Source organism: Manacus candei, unplaced genomic scaffold (genome assembly GCF_025592945.1).
Source record: "Manacus candei isolate 608988 ecotype Guabito, Panama unplaced genomic scaffold, ASM2559294v1 h1tg000028l, whole genome shotgun sequence".
In the NCBI taxonomy this organism is placed as follows: Eukaryota; Metazoa; Chordata; class Aves; order Passeriformes; family Pipridae; genus Manacus; species Manacus candei.
In genome coordinates, this window is record NW_026138076.1 from 8,610,032 (window position 1) to 8,632,373 (window position 22,342).

Consider the following 22,342-nt stretch of genomic DNA (forward strand, 5'->3'; position numbering starts at 1 on the left):
GTCTGCCATGCAAATTCAATACTGTCAGCAATTCTGTAGGGAGAAGGTAAAGGAAAAAGGCAGGAGAGGAGTGAGCTCAAATGCACCTGACAGTGAATCCCTGTCTTAGTCCTGGGCAGCAGTCCACAGGAAAAGTCATGCCAAAAGGCCTCTCTAAAGCCTCCAACACCACCATTTCATACAATGTACAATCTAAGTGATTTACTATCGCACACTCAACCTCCTTAGAAGTGCTGTTACTTCAGTGTTGCTACTAAATACATAGATCAGATCTCAACAGGTCTACCAGAAACTAGATGGGATTCATTGCTTAACTTCTGAAGAAACCAGCCATGTACACATACCCACCCACCACACACACACACACACCACACACATACCCACCACACTCACACACACAAAGAGAAGAGGACGCAGAAGATTAAATGGGAAAAGGACAACAAAACAGTTAATTTCAAATTTTTCTTTCTATGAATTTGAAAAAAAATCCCAAACAACAAATCACTGCAGTGAAAATAGTTTTATTCACAGCTGCTGTGTCAACCATTATTTTTCTTAAGTTCCAAAGAGTAGCTCCCTGAAATTATACCGGCCCAGAGACAATCCAGGTATACACAAACATAGTGGAAATATTCAGCACAAATTAAAACAAGGATCTCACACATCATACTCTGTGGGGCCTCATTTTTTTAAAAGAAGAAATACATTTTTAAAATTACAACTATTTCACATAGAGAGGTGAAACATGTTTCAGTAATAACCACAATCATATCCAACTGCATAAGAATACACAGTAAGGAATAAAGAATCTTATTTGAATGAGATTAAAATTATTTCATAATATTAACCCATAGCAACATTCAGGTGATGTTTTCTATCAATAATCAGAACTTACCATATTGATTGGGTCAACTGGGCCGATGCTGTTTACATAGACATCTGTTTCAATTACCGTAGTTCTCACTAAACAAAACAGTAACCATAATAATAATATATTTAATTAACTCTGTGCATTGTTAGTGTAATGTAATCTATTTGACTAAATCAACAACATATCTGTATTCTTTTATTAGCTTCAGAATAATTAAATTTTTGCTCTGTTAGTACTTTAGAGGATCATATATGACTTGGCTCCCTTATTTCATATGAAATGTTAAAATTATCAACTTCAATTTTTTAGTTCATAATGCAATACCCACATATGCTTTGTGAACAAATGTAAGATAGATACAATAGGTAAAGGAAGGAAAAACAAACAAATGAAACCTCCCAAAAACTGTCTTCCAACTTAAAAATTTATGAATAAACAGAAAAAAAAATGTTTGGAAAATTTGTTCATACAATAAACCATGAGATCTGGGAGCAAATGTGTTTATCATCTGTAAGGAATCAATATGAAATGCTTTCTATCAATTCCTACTGAGAACATGTAACAGAAATAAAATATCTTTTCACCACAGATTTCTTCAATTCATGAAGCTATATCACTTTATATATAAGGGTATTACTTTATGCCCTTTCATCAGCATGGTTAATACACCGTTTCAAGTACCAAATTTAAAGCCCCTCAAGTGACAGTCATTTAAAAGTTAAACATTACCAAACTTATTTTGCTTTAAAAAGACTCTCACTGCGCATATAAAGAAAAAGAGAACTTTTAAAAATATATTCTCTTACAGAATATACTCTTATTTTGTGCATTTACAGAAGGACACAAAGTCTAAGTGATTTCCATGAAAGGCACATCTGAAGTACAGGAGGCACTTATAATTCAGTTTTTTCCTCCTAACTGGTTTATACAGAAAAAAGGTTCAAACACAAGAGGTGAGAATGCATTTTAACTTCATCAGTTTACCAGGCATTTTTTTCTAGCTTCTACTGGAGAGCCAGAATGTTGACACAAAAGGATATATGTCCTACTACCCAATAGAAAGGAGAGGGTTAATAATAGAGCTCTGTTGGTCCTTTCACGATTTGACACAATAAAATGAAGCATCCTGTTCATCTGCAGATGAAAAAAGGGGAAGATACAAACAAAAAGGCATTTTGATTTCATAGAAGAGGGACCCTAGGTCATCAGATTTAATTTCTTTATACTGCAACCATTAGAGATCGCCCAAGTGCTCAATAACAAACCTAAAATGTTAAGCAAGAAGGTTTTTTAAATCTCTAAAAACTTGAACAGACACACAGAAAGAAAGAAGGTATCATTGACATCTTTGCCAGTTAGAATGACAGGTAAGACACTTCCTAAATATCTTAAGATACCTTTTATCTGCCAAGATCACTTGAGAGGAAATTCCTCCCGATTCCAAATCCAGTTACTGGTGTAAACCTAAGCCTGACAGAAAGACAAACCAGTGAGGTTGCACAAAGGATTTTTTATGACCACACAGCATAAAGTCACTTGATCACCATCCTGTCCCCAGCATGCTTCACAGAAAGTTTAAAAAGATTCTGGAAACAAATTTATTTCCTGGGGGAAAAACTAAGTACTTCCTGAGATGACCCCTGTGGGTCCCTTCCAATTCAGAATATTCTGTGATTGAGCTGCAAATGTTTTTAGTTTCTGCAGAGCTCATAAAGGAAGGGGGAAAACACAAGAACTCATATGCACAAGTTGAAATATCAGAGTAAAAAGTTTATAATGTGTGTGTGTATATCACAGAATCACAGAATATGCCAAGTTGGAAGTGACCCACAACGATCATCAAGTCCAACCATTAGCCCTGCACTGGACCATCCCCAAGAGTATCACCGTGTGCCTGAGAGTATTGTCCCAAGACATCTTGAACTCTTTCAGGTTTGGTGCTGTGACCACTTCCCTGGGGAGACTGTTCCAGCTCTGGGTGAAGAGCCTTTTCCTAATATCCAACCTAAACCTCCCCTGACACAACTTCAGGCCATTCCCTCGGGTTCTGTCACTGGTCAGCACAAAGAAGAGATCAGAGCCTTCCTCTCCTCTTCCCCTCACCAGCAAGCTGTAGACTGCAATGAGGTGTCCCCTCATACGTACTATGTAATCTATTTAACATACGCCACACCTCACAAACAGATAATTTTTTTTCTTTCATTTTACCACCCTTTAATTTAACTGCTGTTGTTTACATAACAGCAGCCCCACTGCCAGACCAGAAAACAAGGAGATGGATCAAAGGGTGTTTTGACTCATTGCTCAAGCAATGCTGAATAATTTACTATGCAGAATCTCTCACCTTGAAATCCAACCCATAGGTTTCTTCCCCTTCCACCTCCTTTTTTTCCCCCGCTCAATTCTCATATCTCTGGTTATTCTGAAGGAGTTGAATACCCTGTAGATGCAGCCTCTCCCTTTCCAACAGACTTGGTGTCATCTACCAACTTTACTACAAAAATGAATTGCTGAAGTCATTCGAAATACCATTATTCTTGATCAAGACTTTCCTATGAGGTCCCATTATAGGGAGCCCAACCACTGATATTCCTTATTAACAACTAAATTTTGAGATCTGTCAGTGAGCCAGTTTTTAATGGGGGCTATGTCAATTTTATGAAATTCCAGCTTGCAGCAAGCAGTACTTCATCTGCCACAAGGGCTTTCCTGTAATGAGTGAGAGTTCGTTTTTCCTTTTCCATACTGCTCTGAGTGAGATTATTAGTGGTATTAAGAGCCAGTGAAGAGTTTGAAAATCTGCCTCTGTTGAAATTATTTTAATTTACCAAAATAAACCAGCGAAAGGAATACAATTCAAGAAAACTGAAATAATCTGTTTTGTTACATTAGTTCTTCTGTATGGTACAGAGCAAAGTACTTCTGAATTACAAGAACTAATTCATTCTTCTTGTGTTCTTGAACCAGAAGTGATAATGCAAATGACAAATGCTGGAGGAAAATATGTTCTCAATAATAATTTAACATCCATATAATTACTATTGTTCATTTCCTCTCCACAAAGAGCTAACAATGAAAGATGGTTTGAGAAGATTTTTCTACTATGAATGCTTCTTATTTTACTTTAAAAATTTTATATCAGCCCTGAAAACAGTACAAGTAGGAAGAAGGTGATATAACACATCCTATATGAAGTGCAAAACAGCACTGTAAACTTACAGAACCTTCTAAGCAAGGGGAGAAAGGGCTTGCAGACTCTAAAGATTTACACAGAGACAGTATGACCCAGGCTAGAGTAAAGGAAGAAGGTGAGAGGACAACAGATTGAATATTCAAGAGGGAGGGAGAGAGAGAGAAAGAAGAGCACCAAGAAGCAGTTGTCCACAAGGGATAGTTCACCAGCTCCTAACATAGCTGAAGCACATAGGAAACCTCTTTGGTAAGCCCAATCTAGAGAGACCTACCCACTTTCTGATTTCCTGCTTTGACACCTTTTTTTCACTAGACTAAACTTCTGGTTTTAAAAATGTTGAGCTATATTTATTTCTGATTAGAGAAATCTTAGTGATAAAAATCTACCCCTATTATTGACAAATCATTTTAGTAATTGGCCTTGCCACCCAAAGGGCCTCTTTTATAGCCTGTATTTTGCCAGGCCCAATTTTTAGCTCTTGATATTTGAAATATCTCTGCCTGCCACACTTAAAAGCTCTCCTTATCATCTATTCTCAGTCTGTAAACACCCATCTCCTGACAGAAATTATTATCATCAATGAAAAAGTGCAGAAAATTGCACTTTTTATTGCTTAATACTGCTCCATTTTCATTACTCCAATCTATTAATTCAATTCATTAACAAATAGCATGTTAGTCCATCTAAATTCACTAACCAGTTCCCATAGTTTACCACAATTCCTTCTTTTTCTAAGGAAAGTCTAAGACATATCACTTTTTTTTTAAATTAATACTTATCATACTATTTAATTTTAACTAAGACCATTTTTGATAATTTCATCCAGGTTTATTTTCTTTGAGCATGTTTTCTAAAACTCCTAATAATCACCTAAAGAAGCATCCCCTCTAGGTGATAAAGCAGTTAGTCAGCAAATAAATTAGGTGACTATCACATTCAGAAATAACAGAGGCCTTAAATTTGTAATAGCTTTTAATGGAATAATACAATTCTCACAACCAGCTATCTAGGATTACTACTCTTATGGTTATTTATATTGAAAATTCAGCCTCAAGTGTCTACAGCAGGCTTCCAGCTGCATCTTTGAAGAATTTTTCAAAGTGATTTTGATGAAAGCAGAGCCCTGTCCTCCACACTTTTTTACCTTTTCATGCAAAAGAAACCCATCTTTAGCAAATACTCCTATCCCACCACTTTTATTATTTCCATCATTTTCTATGCAGTGCACACATCCAGTACCTTCAAATTTCACTGAATATGCTCTTCTACATCTTTCTCTTCTATTTTGATTTTCTTCAGTTCTTGGAAAATATTCTTCAACTAAAAACACATATCTCTCTATCTTTACTTGGTATTTTCCTACTTGATCAAGTTTATTAGTTTTCTGCCTATATCATACTTTCATCAATGCTACACTAAGATCACTGCTTCAGTAGAATATCCTACTACTCTTATTTTTTTTCAAAATTAGTGCTTCCATTAGTCTCTTGAAAGTCCAATTTTTGTCCATGTATTCTTTATATCCCAGAGAACAGGACTTTCCACATTAGTGCACTGAGATGCAATTTCTTACCCAGGTCCTGCTTACAGGGCAGCAACAACCATCCAGATTTCTCTAGGCATCCAATTTCTATATGTCCATGAGCAATTACCCTGACCATTCTTGAAAATTCTATCAATGATGACTTGCCTCAAACTGTTGATTGAAACACTCCACATAAGTTGTAGATATGTGATGATTATTTCCTATTTTTAATTAAATTTCCAGATTGATCAGTTGTGTTTCACCCATACACACATCACTGCTGGAAAAAATGCTCTGTGCATTGATAGGATAATATTAATATATCAGTACCTCTAAGATGTGGGAGGTGGAACAATGTGCGGCTAGAATTTAAAAAGGAAAGTTCAAAAATAATAGCTACTTTGATGCAGAACTGATGTTTAAACAGTGTGGCTATAAAATCTGGCAACCAAAAGGTAATGTTACAATGAGAATAGTACTGCTTTATTAATAAATCAACGTACCAAGGTTGCATTCATAATTAAACATTATTTCTACCACGGATAGGTGACTTCATCTGGTATCTATTATTACTTCATACTGAGCAGACGGTACTTCAATACTAGACCTTCCATGCTAGAACCTTTATGCTCCAAGCATCTTAAAGCATACTACATAAATTGAGTTAGAGACAAGTAAGATTAATAAACATAGTAAAGGGTAGTAGTTAAGAAACCACTACAACTCAAGGACATTTGAATGAGGCAAACAGAAAATGACAGTTTTCTCCTCTTAAATTTCAGTATTGTCTCCAAAGTTTTGATTTTCATTTGGCTTTCCTTCAGCATGGCACTCGACTAACTTCATGCTTAACAATGAAACCCTTATCTCACTCTGAGATGCTGAAATTCTGTGTCAACATCAGGAAGCACACAAAATTCTGCTCTGAGATTCAAACCCAAAAAGTCCAAGTTCAAAACAAAAAAATGTTGTTATTGTAAATGGGCTTTGTAATTCAATCATAAGAACATTCAGTGGGATATTATTGCTTTGAAAGATAATGAGAATTCCAGTTCAATAACCTTGTTGTACAAGTACTGACATACACTCTGAAGATATTGAATCTGACACCAGATTTTATCCACATCTTTGAAGGAGACTAAGATGAACAAATTATAGCCTGGTTTTGTTTTTCTGTCTGCTACATATCTGCTGCAGTTCTCAAACAACTGGGCAGAATGCAATACCTTCATCTGAAGTCAGAAATTTCACCTAATGTTATCCAAAATTTCTGTTTTGTGGCAGAAGTCTGCAACTTACCCTCCATCCAGAAGAGAATCAATCTTAACCTTTGTTCTCCTGAAAACAGAGTGAATACTCCCAAATGTCTCCTCATCACTCTGGCTGATTCTGCATGAACTTTATGTTTTAGTATAGTGGGTGGAGGCAGGCCCCAGATAGCAAAGGTCAGATTGGTATAGAAGTATTGAGAAGACAAAGGGAATATTTATGTGAGAGAAGATAGAACTTTCTTCTTTTAGGACCTGGTATTTTGAATCCAAAAAGCTGTACACTGAGTTACTCACAAAAAGGCAGGATTCTTGTCCTATCAAGACTCAGTACATAACCAGAAAAGTAAAGGTAAGCATTATATCAAAATTCTTCCATACCCATCTAGGAATCACAGAATATTCTGAGTTGGAAGGGACCCACAACAATCATCAAGTCCAACTCTTGAGTGAGTGGCCCATACAGGGATAAAACCCACACTGGTGTTATCAGCACCATGCTCCAACCCACTGAGGTAATCTCAGTGTATCTAAATCCATTTGAAATGTCAGAATAAACTCCTCTTCCTTTGTATCCTCTCCATTTACTTTTAAGTTTTATGGAAAGCACAGAGAAAAAGAATTCTCTTTCCTTTCAACCCCACCTACCAGCTAATCATTAGAAGGAATCATGGCTTATTCCCTCATAATCATTTTGTTTCTTGCATCAAACAGGGAAAAAAGATCCAACAGTAATTCTATACATCTGTCTCACACTGAGAATTTAAGGAAAAACATCCTGGAAGACCTCCCTTGTTGTCTAAATGTTTATAGTAATTCAATTAAATGAACATGAAGAAAAAGACAAACTTTATGAGGTTTACATGTGATTATATTATGACAGGGAGAGAAAATTGCTTTTCAACATCTTCAGGATAACAGTCAACAATAAAACAGAACTAAGAAATTGGGAAAGAAAACAATTTGTCAGAAGCTTTCCAAAGAAAATGCATAGTTTGAGATGACGTCTCTTCTCTGACATGAATGAAACAAGCAGTTGCATTGTTTATCACATAAGCATCTCACAGACTTTGGTAGGGAATGTCAGGTATGTAACAAACAATTACGTCCTCTACCTCTCCCTTCACAGTTTAGGAAACAAACTCAAGGAAAATATATTGCTTTTCTTATTTGATCCAGCATGCATACTGTAGACAAGAGCTGCCAAGCTTTCATGTTTTATATGTTTTCAAAACAAGATTCTTCTAAATATTTAAACTTAATAGTTATATGTAAATTGATGGTTTGACTATTGAAAGACAAAATTACCTTCCTACAAGCTGCAAAGTTTGATCTATAGCAATGCAATCTTCCTTCCTATATTCCTCTAGAAAAGATAAGGTCATAACTTATATTTTTAGATTCTTATGAAGTTTTTAAAAATCTGAGCTAAGGGAAGAAGAGAACTGGGTTGAGTTATATTTTTCTACAGTAAGAGTAAAATCTCTAGGAATAATTCTTAATATACTCCTACGGATTCAAGATCAATTTTTTAAATAACCATAGAGCTGATTTATATCTACATTTCTTTCTGTCAGAAGATATTTGTTAAACAAAGCAAATTGTAAATGCCTTTCAATGATCTATTGTAGATTGCTCACTGTCCCCCAAAATATTTTCAATAAGAAAAAAAGATGGTAAATAGAACATAAAATCTACTCTTACCTAGAACATTAATTTTATCAGTTTCAGAAAACCATTGCATTTAATTGCTGGTTGCTATCTTGAGTTTTAGAAATTGCAACAAGTGGATTTTTGCCATCTTTGACAAAACGCACACTATCTGTATTCACGTTTTCTGTTACACTCAATCATTTTATGAGCTTACCCCCAATATCTGGCCGAAGCTTATTGTCATATCCTTGAAGTAAGGAGTCCAGTATATGAGTTACATCTCCACCATGAATCTTTGGTGCAAGGACCCATGTTTTATTCACCATTAGATCTTCATCATCTTCATCATCTGCTTTATCAGCTCTATGTTGAGTGAATAAAAAAAAAAAGAAAAACAAGATTAGGGAAAACAACAAGAAACAGTGAAACTGAATACACAAGAGGTGAAGAAGAAAGAAATAAAATATTGAACACTATTTAGAGTACTTTATAAAATTCCAAATGCGTTCTGGTGCCAACAGAAAAAGGTAGGCCCTTATTTAAAATACCAACATTTTGTTTTATGGTGGTAGAGAGTCTAAGCCAATAAACATGTTAATAGAGGCATTAACATATCACCCATACAGAAAAACTCAAGCCATGATTCAAACCCATAAAAGCAACAGTAGGCATCATCTTACTCTTAGCCTTTTCCTGTTTTAAAACACAAAGTGTAATTCCAAAGCTTTTCCCTACATGTACTTTTCAAGTCATGGTAAGTATTTCCAAGAGACGCTTAATCATAATAGATCTCGGTGTCAAGAGCATTAAGAGAATCTCTTTCCTAGTAGTCTCTCTTCTAACTATGATATAAAAAAGTACGACTTGTATAATTATTCAACTCCATTCACATTTTAAGAAAGCAAACAAACATTACATCCATGTGCTTTGACTAAACATTAGCAGAAGCTGTAGTCATGTGTCAACTACATATCTGCATGTATATATGGTACAGTTAACTGAAAGGAATGGTACACCATTTTAAGACCATTTGTTAGCTACCAATTTTATCAAGAGGAAACAAATGTATAAGGAAAACATACATTCATTTATCACCTATCTTTTAATTAGATAAGCAGCAATATATTGCTAATTACTAAGTCATTAAAAAAGAATTGCAATACCTAGGTTACATCTGAAAATTCACTCAGATATCATCAAAAGGTCAAAGAATGCCTGGAAGTAGTTTTCTTTCCATTTCAATCAAATGAGTATGTACTTCAGTATTCCTCCAGTGCTAAAAACTGCAATCTGTATTACTCATCTACTTTATTTCAAGGAACTGCTATGGGCTAGAGGTCAAGCAAAGTGCATCAGATTGATAGCAGTAACTCTGACAGTCGCACAACCTATCTTCACAAATGGGCACTGGCTAGCAATTGCAGAACATATGCAACCCCTATGAATCAGATCCAATGCTAACATAAGTACAATATTCCAGTAAAAGGAAGAAATTAAATTACTATCCTTGTGCCAATTTCTATTGTACACCAAAACTAAAAATGTAACTACTTTATTATAGAAAGGAATTTAAGGGGCTTCTAAGTTACATAGACATATTCTGCCCTCAAAACTAAGGCTGGTATTTTTCAGTAAATTTCCTACAGGAAAGAAAACCTCTAGTATGTTCCATGTGAAAAACAGACAGAAAAAGTCAGTAAAGGACAGAGAAAGAGTAGGCAAGCCTGGTTTCTACTGCAGTCCTTTGTGGGAATGCTTCAAACTGGTCTGTAACCGCAAGGCCTTGCATCAGCTCTTGGATAACACTAGCAAGTCTCACTGAAAATTACAGCTATCATGGCTGTGCAAACTGCTTGGTGGTTTTGGCATGCCTGTTTAATTTAAGAAGTGCGACAGAAACTTCAAGTCAACAGTGCCCCAACTCAACAGGTTCCCAGAGGATGAACTGTTTTGATATCCGGGCTTTCATACCTAGCTTGCTGCAAACAAGTTGAAAGAGTCTGTTAAAGCTGAAAGTAATATGACAGCTTCCCTGTAACAGTCTGAAAAGCACTTTCATACTTTTAAATTGAAATGTACTATAAAATACTTAATCTTTACTGCACTACATAGACATTACAGAAATGTCAGATATTAAATATTTAACATTTCCCATTAGCAGGATCCCACTAATGGGAGCACTAAAAGAAGTAGGAAGCTAAGGTTTGTAAATGTACACTTTTTTTCCCTCAAAGCTACCTATTGCCATCTCTTTCATGTTTTGTTACCACACAGCTTTTTTTAATGTATCTATTTATGGTCTACTTGCAATTTTTTGGCATCTAATTACTATACAAATTGGATTACAGTTGCTCAGAGTAGAGAGGCAATCCCGGCCTTTTCCCAGGGGCATTAAGATGATGAGGAGTAAAAGTTAATTTATAAGTAGCTCTCTACATACCCACTGCAAAACTGACCTTTTTCTTCTTCCTCTTTTTGTCCTCCATCCCATAAACAGCAGAAAGTACAGTGAAAAAACCAGAGCTCTGTACAGATCCAGGGCACCTGACTCACTGGATCAGCCCAGTTATTCGCAGAGAATTTGAAGTGATTGTGACACTATTTTGTCCTGATTTAATGTTCTTTACACAATGTTATTAAGAATAGCAGAGATTTAGCCAAAATGAAAAGTACAAATCATGTCATTACTAAGAAAAGCCAATAGGAGTTACATCCACAACACCTCCACTCACAGTTCCTTGAACATCTTGACCTTTTGAAGAGTTCTTAATTTTATTTATAGATTCCCAGGACAACTCAAGTGGGAAAAGGATCATGAGATGTGTCTTTAGTCCAGACTCCTACTCAAAGCAGGGCTGGCTCTGAGGTCAGAGTAATTCGCTCATGGCTTGATCAGGTTGGGTTTTGCAGACCTCCAAGGATAGAAGCTGCACAATCTCTCTCAGCAACCTAATCTCCACTTATCTCTTTTCCACAATTTACTATATTTGAATAAATTTTAAAATTGACAAGAAAAGAAATGTAAATACAAATCCATTTCAAATTTTCACTTTCTGTCTTGCTTGATTGGAGGCCCTCTGGTCCTCCTCCAGTTTTAAAACTCTGAACAGCAAATAGGTATACAGCAACAGCTTAGAAAGCTATTAATGCAATTCCAGAGGGAGAGGGAAAAATTCCATCCCAGCATGTCATGGTTTGAGATAGTCCCCAAAATCCAATTCCCTAGCTCCATTCCCCCCCACATCTCAACCTAATGTGAGATGGGTTTTTCCAGACAAAACACACCAGACTCAAAGTGGGGGAAAGGGAATATATTACAATGACTGTACAAATAAATACCATATCACATTATACACATGATCACAAACTATCTCTACCATGACATATGTATTTACAGTGGATCAGATCTCTTCTCCCCTCCAAATAAAAGTCCAGGAGGGAAAGGACAGATCCCTTCCAGTCCTTAAGCAGCAGCATCTTCTGAGGCAGCAGTCTGTCTGTCTTCTCCACATGCAGCAGCTGATAGCTGGATTTCTGCCAGCACTCACGAGGGAGGTATTCAAGCCTCTCTCGGCCCCATCGCCTCCAACCGAGGGGTCTTCCGTGGGCTTCGTAACCCCAGACAAGGTCGTATCACCACGGTCATATCACGAAGACACAGGGGGGTCTTCGTGACGGTCTGGTATCTCCAGGAGACTCAGCTCCTTGCAGGGCCTCTGTGCCCTGTCTCTCAGGCTGCCACCGTGGCAGCAGTGCAAGGGGGGGAGCCAAGGTCAACTCCCCCCGCATTCCTCTGGCCGTCCCGGTCCAGCTCCAGGACGTCTTTTGAGCTTCTTAGCTCCTCTCTCTCCGGTACTGCTGTACTCCAAGGCTCCTCTAAAATAGGAGTCCATCTACTCCTCCTTTCTCGGAGGTCTCAAAGGAGTTTTGGGGGCTGGTACAGTCTTACCCCCAGAACTCTGTCTCTCAGGCTGCTGGCTCTCTTTTTCCCGGTTCTCCTTCCAGGAGTCCTTTCTCTGGTGCTGCATGTTGGTTCTGCTGCTCCTTCAGTTCAGGTGTTATCTCTCCTGGCTCTCTGCCACCGTTTCTCTGGTCAGTGCCGGCTGCTGCTCTGCGCCCATGGAGAAAACATCTCCCGGCATAACTACAGGCACCCAGCCCAGCTTTATGCTGTTCCAGGTCCCTGCAGCCCCCCAGCCAGGGGCTGGGAGGGCCCAGAGGGCCCAAGGGGCTCAGAGTCCCTTCCTCGTGGCTCTACAACATGGCCACCTCTCCTCAACAACCAAACTACAACTCATCTTTTCCGGTGAGCTTGTGATATGTTTACATTTTTGCAGGAGCGCCCATTGGACAGAACTCCAAAACTTCCAGGGGTTTCCACCCCTTGGGGTCTACCACTTTTCTAGCCTCTGGGGGAAAACAAGGTTCAAACCATGACACAGCATCTGAGAGTTTTTCTAGACACTAATAAATAAATCCATTTAAGAAGACACTTTTATTAGAAGCAACCTTATTTACTTAGTGTCTGACAAGTTTTGGCTTGAAATGTGCATTTCCGACTATTTACATGGAACTATGTGATTTTATCTAGAAAATATTGTACACTGAAAAAAGTGCCACCCACTAGAAAAGAAATACAGTAGACTTCCATACTAATACACAAGGCTAACAAGAGCTTGTAACTCACTAATCCATTAGATAAACCAGCAAAGAGACCATCACAGATCAGATGATAATATAACCAAATGCGGAGGAACTGGATTACTGCTGTTCTACATGGTAGAACAGCTATTCTCACTATGTCTATTTCTATCCTACTGGGTTTTTCATCTTTGACTCCTAAGCCATAGCCACCAGTGTGCAACAACAGGACTGTGGTAAGAAGGAACAATGCAGGCTGGAAAAAGGAAGTGACCCAATCACAGAGAAAGTCTTCTGTATGCCCTCCAGGGAAGCAAAGCACACCACCCGTCAATTTGAATTCTCAGTCCAGGTGTTCTGGGGGGAGTTGCACAAAGTTCCCCAAAAAGACCACCTAGTGACATGAAGGCAACAGGACATTCCAGTAATGTCCAGAATTACCAGTCTTTGTCATGCTAAAGAGATTTGAATTAGTCTGTTTCAAAGATAGAAGTCCCTTGTACACAGTGAGCAGCTCAGTTGAGATGGTGTTACCAGCATCTAATCAAGCTTGCTTGACCATGTTCTTTAAAGAAACGTTCACTTTGGAAGACAAGAGGATTCAAAACTGTTACTCTTTTACCAAGTTACTGTGTATCTCCAGCTCTTTCTCCAGGGTTTGGAATGGGATAGAAGGAAAGACAGAAGGCAGCAAACTTCATTTCAAAGCAGAAAAGAAAATGTAAAATTGAGGTATACCATTCAATTATTTAGCAGCAGTTAACTTTGGCTGAGCACCTTTTTACTTCTTTGCCATTAAAATAAATCCAACAAACCTATGAAGATTAATGTCAATTAACTCAATTCTCACTGTAATAGTAGCGCTTTCCCCTCTCTCTCACAACCTCAGGAAGAAAGGCAAACTTAATTAAAGAGGAATTCTTTTCCTTTCCAAGTTCATCTAAAGGTTATTTCACTATACACAGAAGATAATGCTTGATCTTTTCTCCATTTACTATAAAATATATTTTTTCCAACAAAGTTCAGACAGTAGCTCTTTTTCAGAATGTCTGGAGAGACTGGGACTTAGAACAAAAATACAACATCAAACGTTAAAACGTTCCTGTTCATGGCACAGCACTACTTTACATCTATTACTGCAGGTGCTAATCCTGAATTTAATGATTTTATAAATAAGAAAGAGACCTCACCTCTTAAGATGCTTGTTGGCGTAACACTTCAGCTAGTCTCATAAACTCAACAGTAAACTGCATGTACACAGTTAACAGTAATTAGGCAAAAAGTGCCCCAATTATGCTCTCTGTCCTTCAACTAATTGGAGACATTACCATGACTAATAAATCCCTGAGCACAAGTGACTAATGACTAAATAAGTCTTTTCAACATCAGGCAACATGCTCATCTTCAGACATTAATGTCATAGGTCTTTGTTCTCCTTTAAATATGAGAAAAACCAATCAGATGAGCTTTGAGTTGCAATTAACATCTGTCAAGTTATGTAATGAATTGGGAAAAAAATTGATACAGTAAAAGTGTTCCTACTGCTATTTACATCATGCATGTCTAAGTATTACACACAGAAGTACACATATAGGATAAGTGGGAGTATTTAAACATGGCTAAGCACCAATTTAGTTGCGCATTCCTAGGCTCCTGTTCCCATCAAACACACACAAGGTATCCAGTCCTCCAAGCTGAGTTGATTTACAGGGAGCCCGTAGACTTCTAGAGCAGCAGAGACTTGGCAAGGAATATGAGGTATCTCCACTGATGCTTCATGTCTGCACACAAGCAACTCAATCAAGCCCTTGGTACCCGTGAGGTTCAGACAACCTGCACAGTGGCCTTGTCTATTTGGAGATAAAAAAATCCTTCTGTACAAGGAATATTCTGATAATCATTTAATAAATAAATAAGAAGAAAAGTCAATGTTTCAGATAATTTCTATGCTACAAGATGTGGAAGGAATATACCTTTTTCCTAGTCACCTTATGTACGTTAATGAAAACAGTAAGACTAGTTGTGTTACTTCATTTAGCTGAGGGTCTTCAGTTGCTTCAGGAGTTTTACCAATACAGGGGTAGGGCAAAGTGATACTTAGCTAGATGATGAAACATACCTTAAGACAGCTATTATTCACTGGCTGTGCTTCTCAGTATATTATATAGATGTCCTTTGTCTAAGTATAATACAATTTAACTTTTATTTTCCATTACTTAATAAACAAACAAGCAATTTCTCTCAACTTTCAGAGAAAATGGTAAGGTTTCTTAAAGTGTAAACATGGGAGATTACGTTGTTAGCAACAGTACTGCTTCAGAGGTTTGTCAAAATAGCACATTTAAACCAGACAGGGCTTCCTAATAAGTCAGTCACGACAGAGAAGTTTCCCAGTGAAGTGTTCCAACAAATCAGACATCTAAGCAGGCACTAGCTTACTGTAAAACACCAAACATTATATGTCTGTATGTGGTAAAGAAGTATATTTCACAGCCCCATCAATAAGGGGTCAGAGGTTGTCTGACCTAGCCAAATTCCACACATGAAAGAAGACCTAAAGCTAAAAAGCTAAACATGGTCACTGACACCCCAATGTCCAGAGTCAGACGTTTGTAGAGAGGCTGCTGATGACTAATTCAGAAGGTAGAAATGTAAGTACTTAGGCATGTGTCATGTGAACAACCAAGGCATGGGAACAAGTGTAGATGAAAATTTGAACTCTAGAAGGATGATAAGTTTAAGAAGTGCCTGAAACAGGGGAAACTTCCTTTAATAGAGAACAAAATGCAACTTCACCATGGTAGAAATGAGTAATTACTCTCACGTCAGCAATTTAAATTACACATTTGCATATTTTCTTGGATCTTCCTAAGATAAAACAAGGGCCTCAGATAGACTCGTAATATCCTTAGAAGCTGAGAAAGGATTGGGACTCCTGTACATACACAAATATTACTTCTTTTCAGTAGCAACAATAGACAGGACTGCATAGTCATGACTGCTGGAACAGAGCACAATTACATTTTTCTACAGAAGATTTTCTTGAAAGCTCACTATCACTGCTAGCTGTCAGTAGTGCATGGTTTAAACATCTGTCAAGATTTATCTTTCAAACTTCATGGCTGACTTCATACTCATCAGTCCTATTAACCTTCTGTGGAAACAAATTCTCTTTTGCATTTCATCATCAGCATCTTCACTCATATGCTTTATGTGTCACAGAAAATTTCTGGGAAAATAAACATAACTGCAAGCAAAGAAATACAGCTACTGAAAATATATCTCCAAAAAGCATTACTTGTTCTTCCTAATCCTGTGGGATATAGAGTCACTGATGTTGTGTTCCTTCATCTTCATCCTTCCAAAACTAGTTTAGACATTCTCTTGACAAAAATCTCTTTTCCCTCATCCATTCCATCTCAGATTGCTTTCATCAATCTATTTCCCACTCCTTCTGCCTTGCCAGATTTTGGCATATTCTTTTGAGTGTCAAATTGTATTTCACTCTCCCATTGAAGTATGTTTCACTTATTCCCTACGTCTTTTTTTCCAGTACACCTACTACATACTGTTAGGTTGATTCTTCTGAATACACATAGTGCCTTGTGCTCTTCATCTTCTCTAAAGTCATATATGTTTGGCTATTTATAATTTCTTGCCCTGTTTCCTCTTTCCTTTCTTCTTTCTGAGTTTTTACTGAAGGGATGAATATGGACCTTAATTATCAGGGAAAAGTGCAGAAAAAATATTAGACATTCGTACACAGAAAGAAACATTAGAACTTTAGATTAGAAGTATAAACTATGTAAGGAAGTTTACTTAGTATTAAATAACTAAAGCTCTGTCGTAAAAAAATGAACAAGCATAGCACTAACAGAATAAAGACATGTAACCCTGCTGTTCCTTCCCTGAAACAAAAAGTTTTGCCTATGTATTTGAGTGTTTAGACTATAAAACTTGTGATATCTTAATACATATCACAAGCATCAGATGATCAAGATCTTTTGAGTCATTACAGCTTTGAAGCATATCCCTGAAAGATATGAAACATTTTCTCACATGTAATAACTTCAGTAGAATTAATTTTAGTCCTAGCAAGACCTTCACTTAAAAGAATTATCATGTCTTATAAAATCTTCAACATCTCTGTGATACTAATATAGTAAAAACATCCAAAATTACTGAACAATGCAACTAGTCTTAACTCTAAACACTTAATAAAGGTACAATCTGCAAAAAATATTTATTGAAATGTGAATTTTTAACATTAAGAACAACAGATATTATTAAAGATATCTTCCAGAAGAACAATTTTGTTCTGAGATCCACACAAATTGTTCTTCTCCAAGTCAATTTTCATATAATGCTGCATACTATTTGAAATTACACTAGTCAGATATTACTAATTCAAATGGTTTTTACAGATCACAAAAAAATACCATAAGGACTCAAAGCATCACAGATATTCTTTATCCATCAGTCTTCTCATCTAATACAAAGTTTATTTTTTCTCTTTGAAAGTTCATCCAAATATTGACAAGGTCAGACCAGTATAACTGCTGCCTCTACTCTTATCAACTTGCAGTCCAGAAATCAATTGACAATTTTTCTCACATCTCTCTATCCAAGTACAGGGTAATTCTCTGCATCAGTTTGGAGCTGTTGCATTCTCAAACATATTCAGCTTGAATAGTATAGCAATGTTACTTTGACCGTCTTAATTAAAAGAACTCTTTACCTCCATATGTGATCATATAAAATATTCTTCCCAGTTTTGTAGACCTGAAGGAGAGACCTGTTTCTACAACCTTTGTGCTATACAACAGAGAGTATGAAATTCGCACAAGTAAGGTAGTAAACAATGCTAAAAAAAGAAACAAGGGGGAAAAAACCCACAAAATAAATTTAAAAAACAACTCTAAGATGATTCCTTTGTTTTCTACAGAAATTATTAATCTCCATATACAATTTAGAAGGGATCTTGGAAAGTTTACTGCTAGTCAAAGGAGGGCCACTGAATTCAGACCAGGATGCTTACAGCCTAATCCAGCTTAGTCTTTGAAAATTCCATGGACAGACATCCCAAAACCTCACTGGACAGCTTGTTCCACTGTTTAATTATTCTCCCAGTGAATTTTTTTGTTTATACTCAGTTGGGAATTACAAGTTGCTGTTGTAATTCATCACCATTGTTTCTCATACTCTTACCATGCACTACTAGGAAGTGCCTACCTCTGTTTTCTTGATCATCTCTCCATAACTGCTGGGGGCTGATGTTGGGTTCCCACAGAGCCATCTCTTCTCCAGTCAGATCAGCCTTCTCCCCATGGGCAGGTGCTCCTGATTGACCAGCTCAGTAGCCCTCTAGTGAGCTCCCTCCAGCTTAAACCCAAAGCTGGATGCAGTATCTCAATGCGGTTTCACAAGTGTTGACCAGAGGGAGACAATCACTTCTCTTAACCTCCTGAATGGGCATCTGGTTCTACAGCCCAGGAAGCTGCTGGGCCTCTTTTGCTGCCAAGGTTCCATGCTCTCCATTAGGAACTTGAGATCCTTTTGGAAGAGCTACTCCCCAACTAGCTAGCTCCAGTCCTGTTGATGGGGACTTGCCACCCAGGTGCAGGACTTTAGCACTTTACCTTTAGTAATCTTATAATGTTCCCATCAATCCATTACCCAGTCTCTCCTCCTCCTCTTAAACAGCAGCCCTGGCTACAAACGTAAGCTTGGTAAAAAAAACAATCTTTCAACATAGAAAAAAATAAATTGTTTTCAGGAAACATTATGCTAATACCTTTATTCCTGATGTTCTGAGCAGTTCTTGTTCCAACCCAGACAAATGAGGAAATACAATACACTTCTCACTTCTCTTTTCTTGCACCGATTATTCCATGTTCTGATTACAAACGTGCAGAACATGATGTATGATTTGTTTTCACTGAATCACAGAACCATTTAGATTGGAAAAGACCTCTGGGATCACTGAGTCCAACCTTTGACAGATCACCACCTTGTTAACTAGACCACAACACTAAATGCCACATCCAGTCGTCTCTTGAACACCTCCAGGGATGGCAATTCCATCACCTCCCTAGGAAGCCCATTTCAATGCCTGAAAACCCTTTCAGTGAAGAAGTTCTTTCTGATATCCGGTCTGAACCTGCCCTGGTGCAGCTTGAGACCATTTCTTCTTGTCCTATCTCTAGCTGCCTTGGAGAAGAGACTGACCCCCACCTTTATAACCTTTATAACCTCCTTTTAGGTAATTGTAGAGAGCAATAAGATCGCCCCTGAGCATCCTTTTCTCCAGACTAAACAACCCCAACACCCTCAGCCACTCCTTTTAAGACTTACTCTCTGGATTCTTCACAGCTCCATTGCCCTTCTCTGGATTCAGTCCAGCACCTCCATGTCTTTGTTGTACTGAGGGGCCCAGAACTGGACACAGCACTCAAGCTGTGGCCTTACTAGTGCCAAGTACAGGGGGATATTCACTGCCCTGCTCCTGCTGGCAACGCTATTTCTGATACAAGCAAGGATGCCTTTGGCCTTCTTAGCCACCTGGGCACACTGTTGGCTCATGTTCAGCTGTCCATTAACCAGCACCCCCAGGTCCTTTTCACTAGCCACGCTGTCCCCAGCCTGCAGCACTGCCTGGGGTTGTCATGACCCAGCACTTGGCCTTGTTGAACCTCATACCATTGGCCTTGGCCCATAGGTACAGCCTTTCCCTCTGCAGAGCCTTCACAACCTCCAGCAGATCAACACTCCCCCTCATTTTGGCTCACAACAGCTGATTATATTATTGACCGTAACACCTATACTTATAGAGTAAGTACACCTCTTCCTTTTTTTCTGAGAAAATCAGAAATAAAATTTCTTAAAGCAGCCCTTTGCCTAAGGAAGTACTTGAAAGTACCCATTATTTTCAGTAAGTAGGATCTTCCTTTTCTCTATTCCAAACATTTTTAATGTTAGCTGAAAATTTAGTAGGGGCCCTTATGCCAAATATATTTTAATCGTAGAGATCAAGAGCTTTTTGTTACTGTAGAATTTGTAGACAAATATATATTCATCTTCCTCTACAAAATGTCTTCTAAGTAAAGCCTTCCATCTATTGCATGCAACAAAAATACAACCTATTAGGAAGATAAAGCAGGCTTTAGCATAACCTGTACTACCTTGACTGAAACTGAAGTCTAAGACTGCTAAAATTCTTAGGGAGATTTATTTCAGCTGGATTTGAATGAAACCTGTAAATGTAAGCTGGTAAGTCTTATTTTTTTGGTTGGTAAGTTTTATCTTCTTTTGGGGTTTTGGCCACACTATGTAATCAAATCATTAAAATGTAAATGGACATAGTCCATTGTTTATCGAGACCAACTACCAGGGGATGAATGAAGACTTGGAGAACAGAAGAGAATAACCATAGAAAATTATAAAGCCCAAGTAGATATAACTGAAGAGGGACAAACAATACTAAATAAAGGTCAAAATACCACCAAATTGCTGAGGAAGGACATGGTGATTAAAAGGCATCACCTCTCTGGATATGTGAAACATGTACTAACCACAGCAGTATCAGATCTCCTGGGAGCTTCAGACTACAATCTTCACACAACAGACACACATAAATCCACGTGCCACATAGCAGCACACCATCCGTGAGGCTGCAGATCTCTATCTACACTTGACTGATGAAAGGTTAATTGTCATCAAGTTCAAAATGAACTGATACACTGTTGATGGGCTAAGTGCCTTGATCCAAGAAACGCTTTCCATAGTGAAACTAGCCTTAAAACAAATGTATGATAAATGAATGCTGAGAACCATAACCTCAATAAAAAGCAGTTAGCCTAATTAAATGCCATCCAACAGTCATTATAACATTCACCAAATTGCAAAGTCAACTTTGTTAGATTCTACTTAAAATATCACCAGCATCTCAATGAATATATCAAATGAGCTCTCCTTTATAAGGCATTTTCAGTCATTTAAGCTGATGATATTTCAACATATCCATGTGAACATTGTTCTAACACAATTCACTGCATATTTTCTGCAAAATCTTCAGGTAACAAGAAATCTACTACAGCGCTTCACAAAAACAAGCTTATATGAAATAGTTCCAACTTCTGATACACATGTGAGCAGGTACCAGCCTCCTCTCACAGGAGGCATAGAAATGTGTTTGGACTGAAGTAACAACAGAACCAAAGACTTGCATTGAATTGTGCACCATAATTGTGTCATATAAGTAAATATGGCTTGAAATCACAGAAAAAAACATGCAACTACAATAACTAGGCAACATGTCCCTATGAGAAACACAGTGAATGGCTTCTACCGAAATTTTAGTGTAACTATTATCAGACAATTATGGACTAATCCAAAGGCCAATTAAGTTAATGACTAATTGTTCAAAAAGGTGAATATACTGTGTAAGGACTAATGGAAATATCTAAACAATGCAATAAAAAGCTTGCTGTGTCTCTCTCTCTCTCTAAACAAAATTATGTCTTCTCTGATGTAATTTATTGTGTACTAAACATAAAACATATGTATTATACTTTTTGTTAGATGGTGACTAAAATTTATGGTTAGCAGAGTTGTCCTTTGCCAGGCATAACCTGCAGTTGGATGGCCCTCATTGGCAAAGCAAGAACCTAAGGTGCAGGTCCATAGCTCACCTGCACCAGGTCAGATAGAATCCAGTACATATTCAATGTCTGTATGGTCGTGAGATGAAGTACTGTTCTTTTTAGAGAAAAAAATGAGGGCACTTTATTTTTAAAAACATCTGCATAATTTATTCTGTCATATAAACACGGCATTGGACAATGAAAAATAAAATTGTCGTGACTTATAGTGAAAGTTAACCACCTAAATGAACACTTAATGCTACAACTTTTTCCTAATATAAATTCCATCTGGTTGAACTTTATTCTGAAAGATAAATTGGACAATAATATTATATTAATAACAATAAGAATTCGTCATGATACACTGTCTTAAACAAGAAGAAAACCATATTAAATGAAAGGACTAACAATCTATTTGAAACCTCAAATAATTTAATCCAAAGGGCATATATCTCATGTTACCTCAGATTTTTCCTATTCACTATGTCTGTCTTCCTGAAAACAAATAAAAATGATCGTACATAAATTCGGAAATGCAGAATTAGCCAT

General features: G+C 37.4%; 1 protein-coding gene across 9 annotated transcripts in view; it reads right to left on the reverse strand.

The window, feature by feature from the left end:
- Window positions 1–22,342, reverse strand: part of GABRG1 (gamma-aminobutyric acid type A receptor subunit gamma1) — a 62,762-nt gene that overhangs the window by 34,869 nt on the left and 5,551 nt on the right. For 4 of the 9 annotated variants that reach the window (XR_007904901.1, XM_051790044.1, XM_051790045.1 and 1 more), the window contains exons 2-3: window positions 8,725–8,873; window positions 896–963 (exon numbers count right to left, since the gene is read on the reverse strand). Coding sequence is in view for 4 of the 9 variants with exons in the window: in XM_051790044.1 (XP_051646004.1) it covers window positions 896–963; window positions 8,725–8,873 (217 nt within the window). In the remaining 5 variants the exon portion in view is untranslated. Of the gene's footprint in view, window positions 1–895; window positions 964–2,268; window positions 2,889–3,215; window positions 3,326–8,724; window positions 8,874–22,342 lie in introns of those variants that run through there. The other 5 variants (XM_051790051.1, XM_051790049.1, XM_051790047.1 and 2 more) reach the window with 3 other exon arrangements.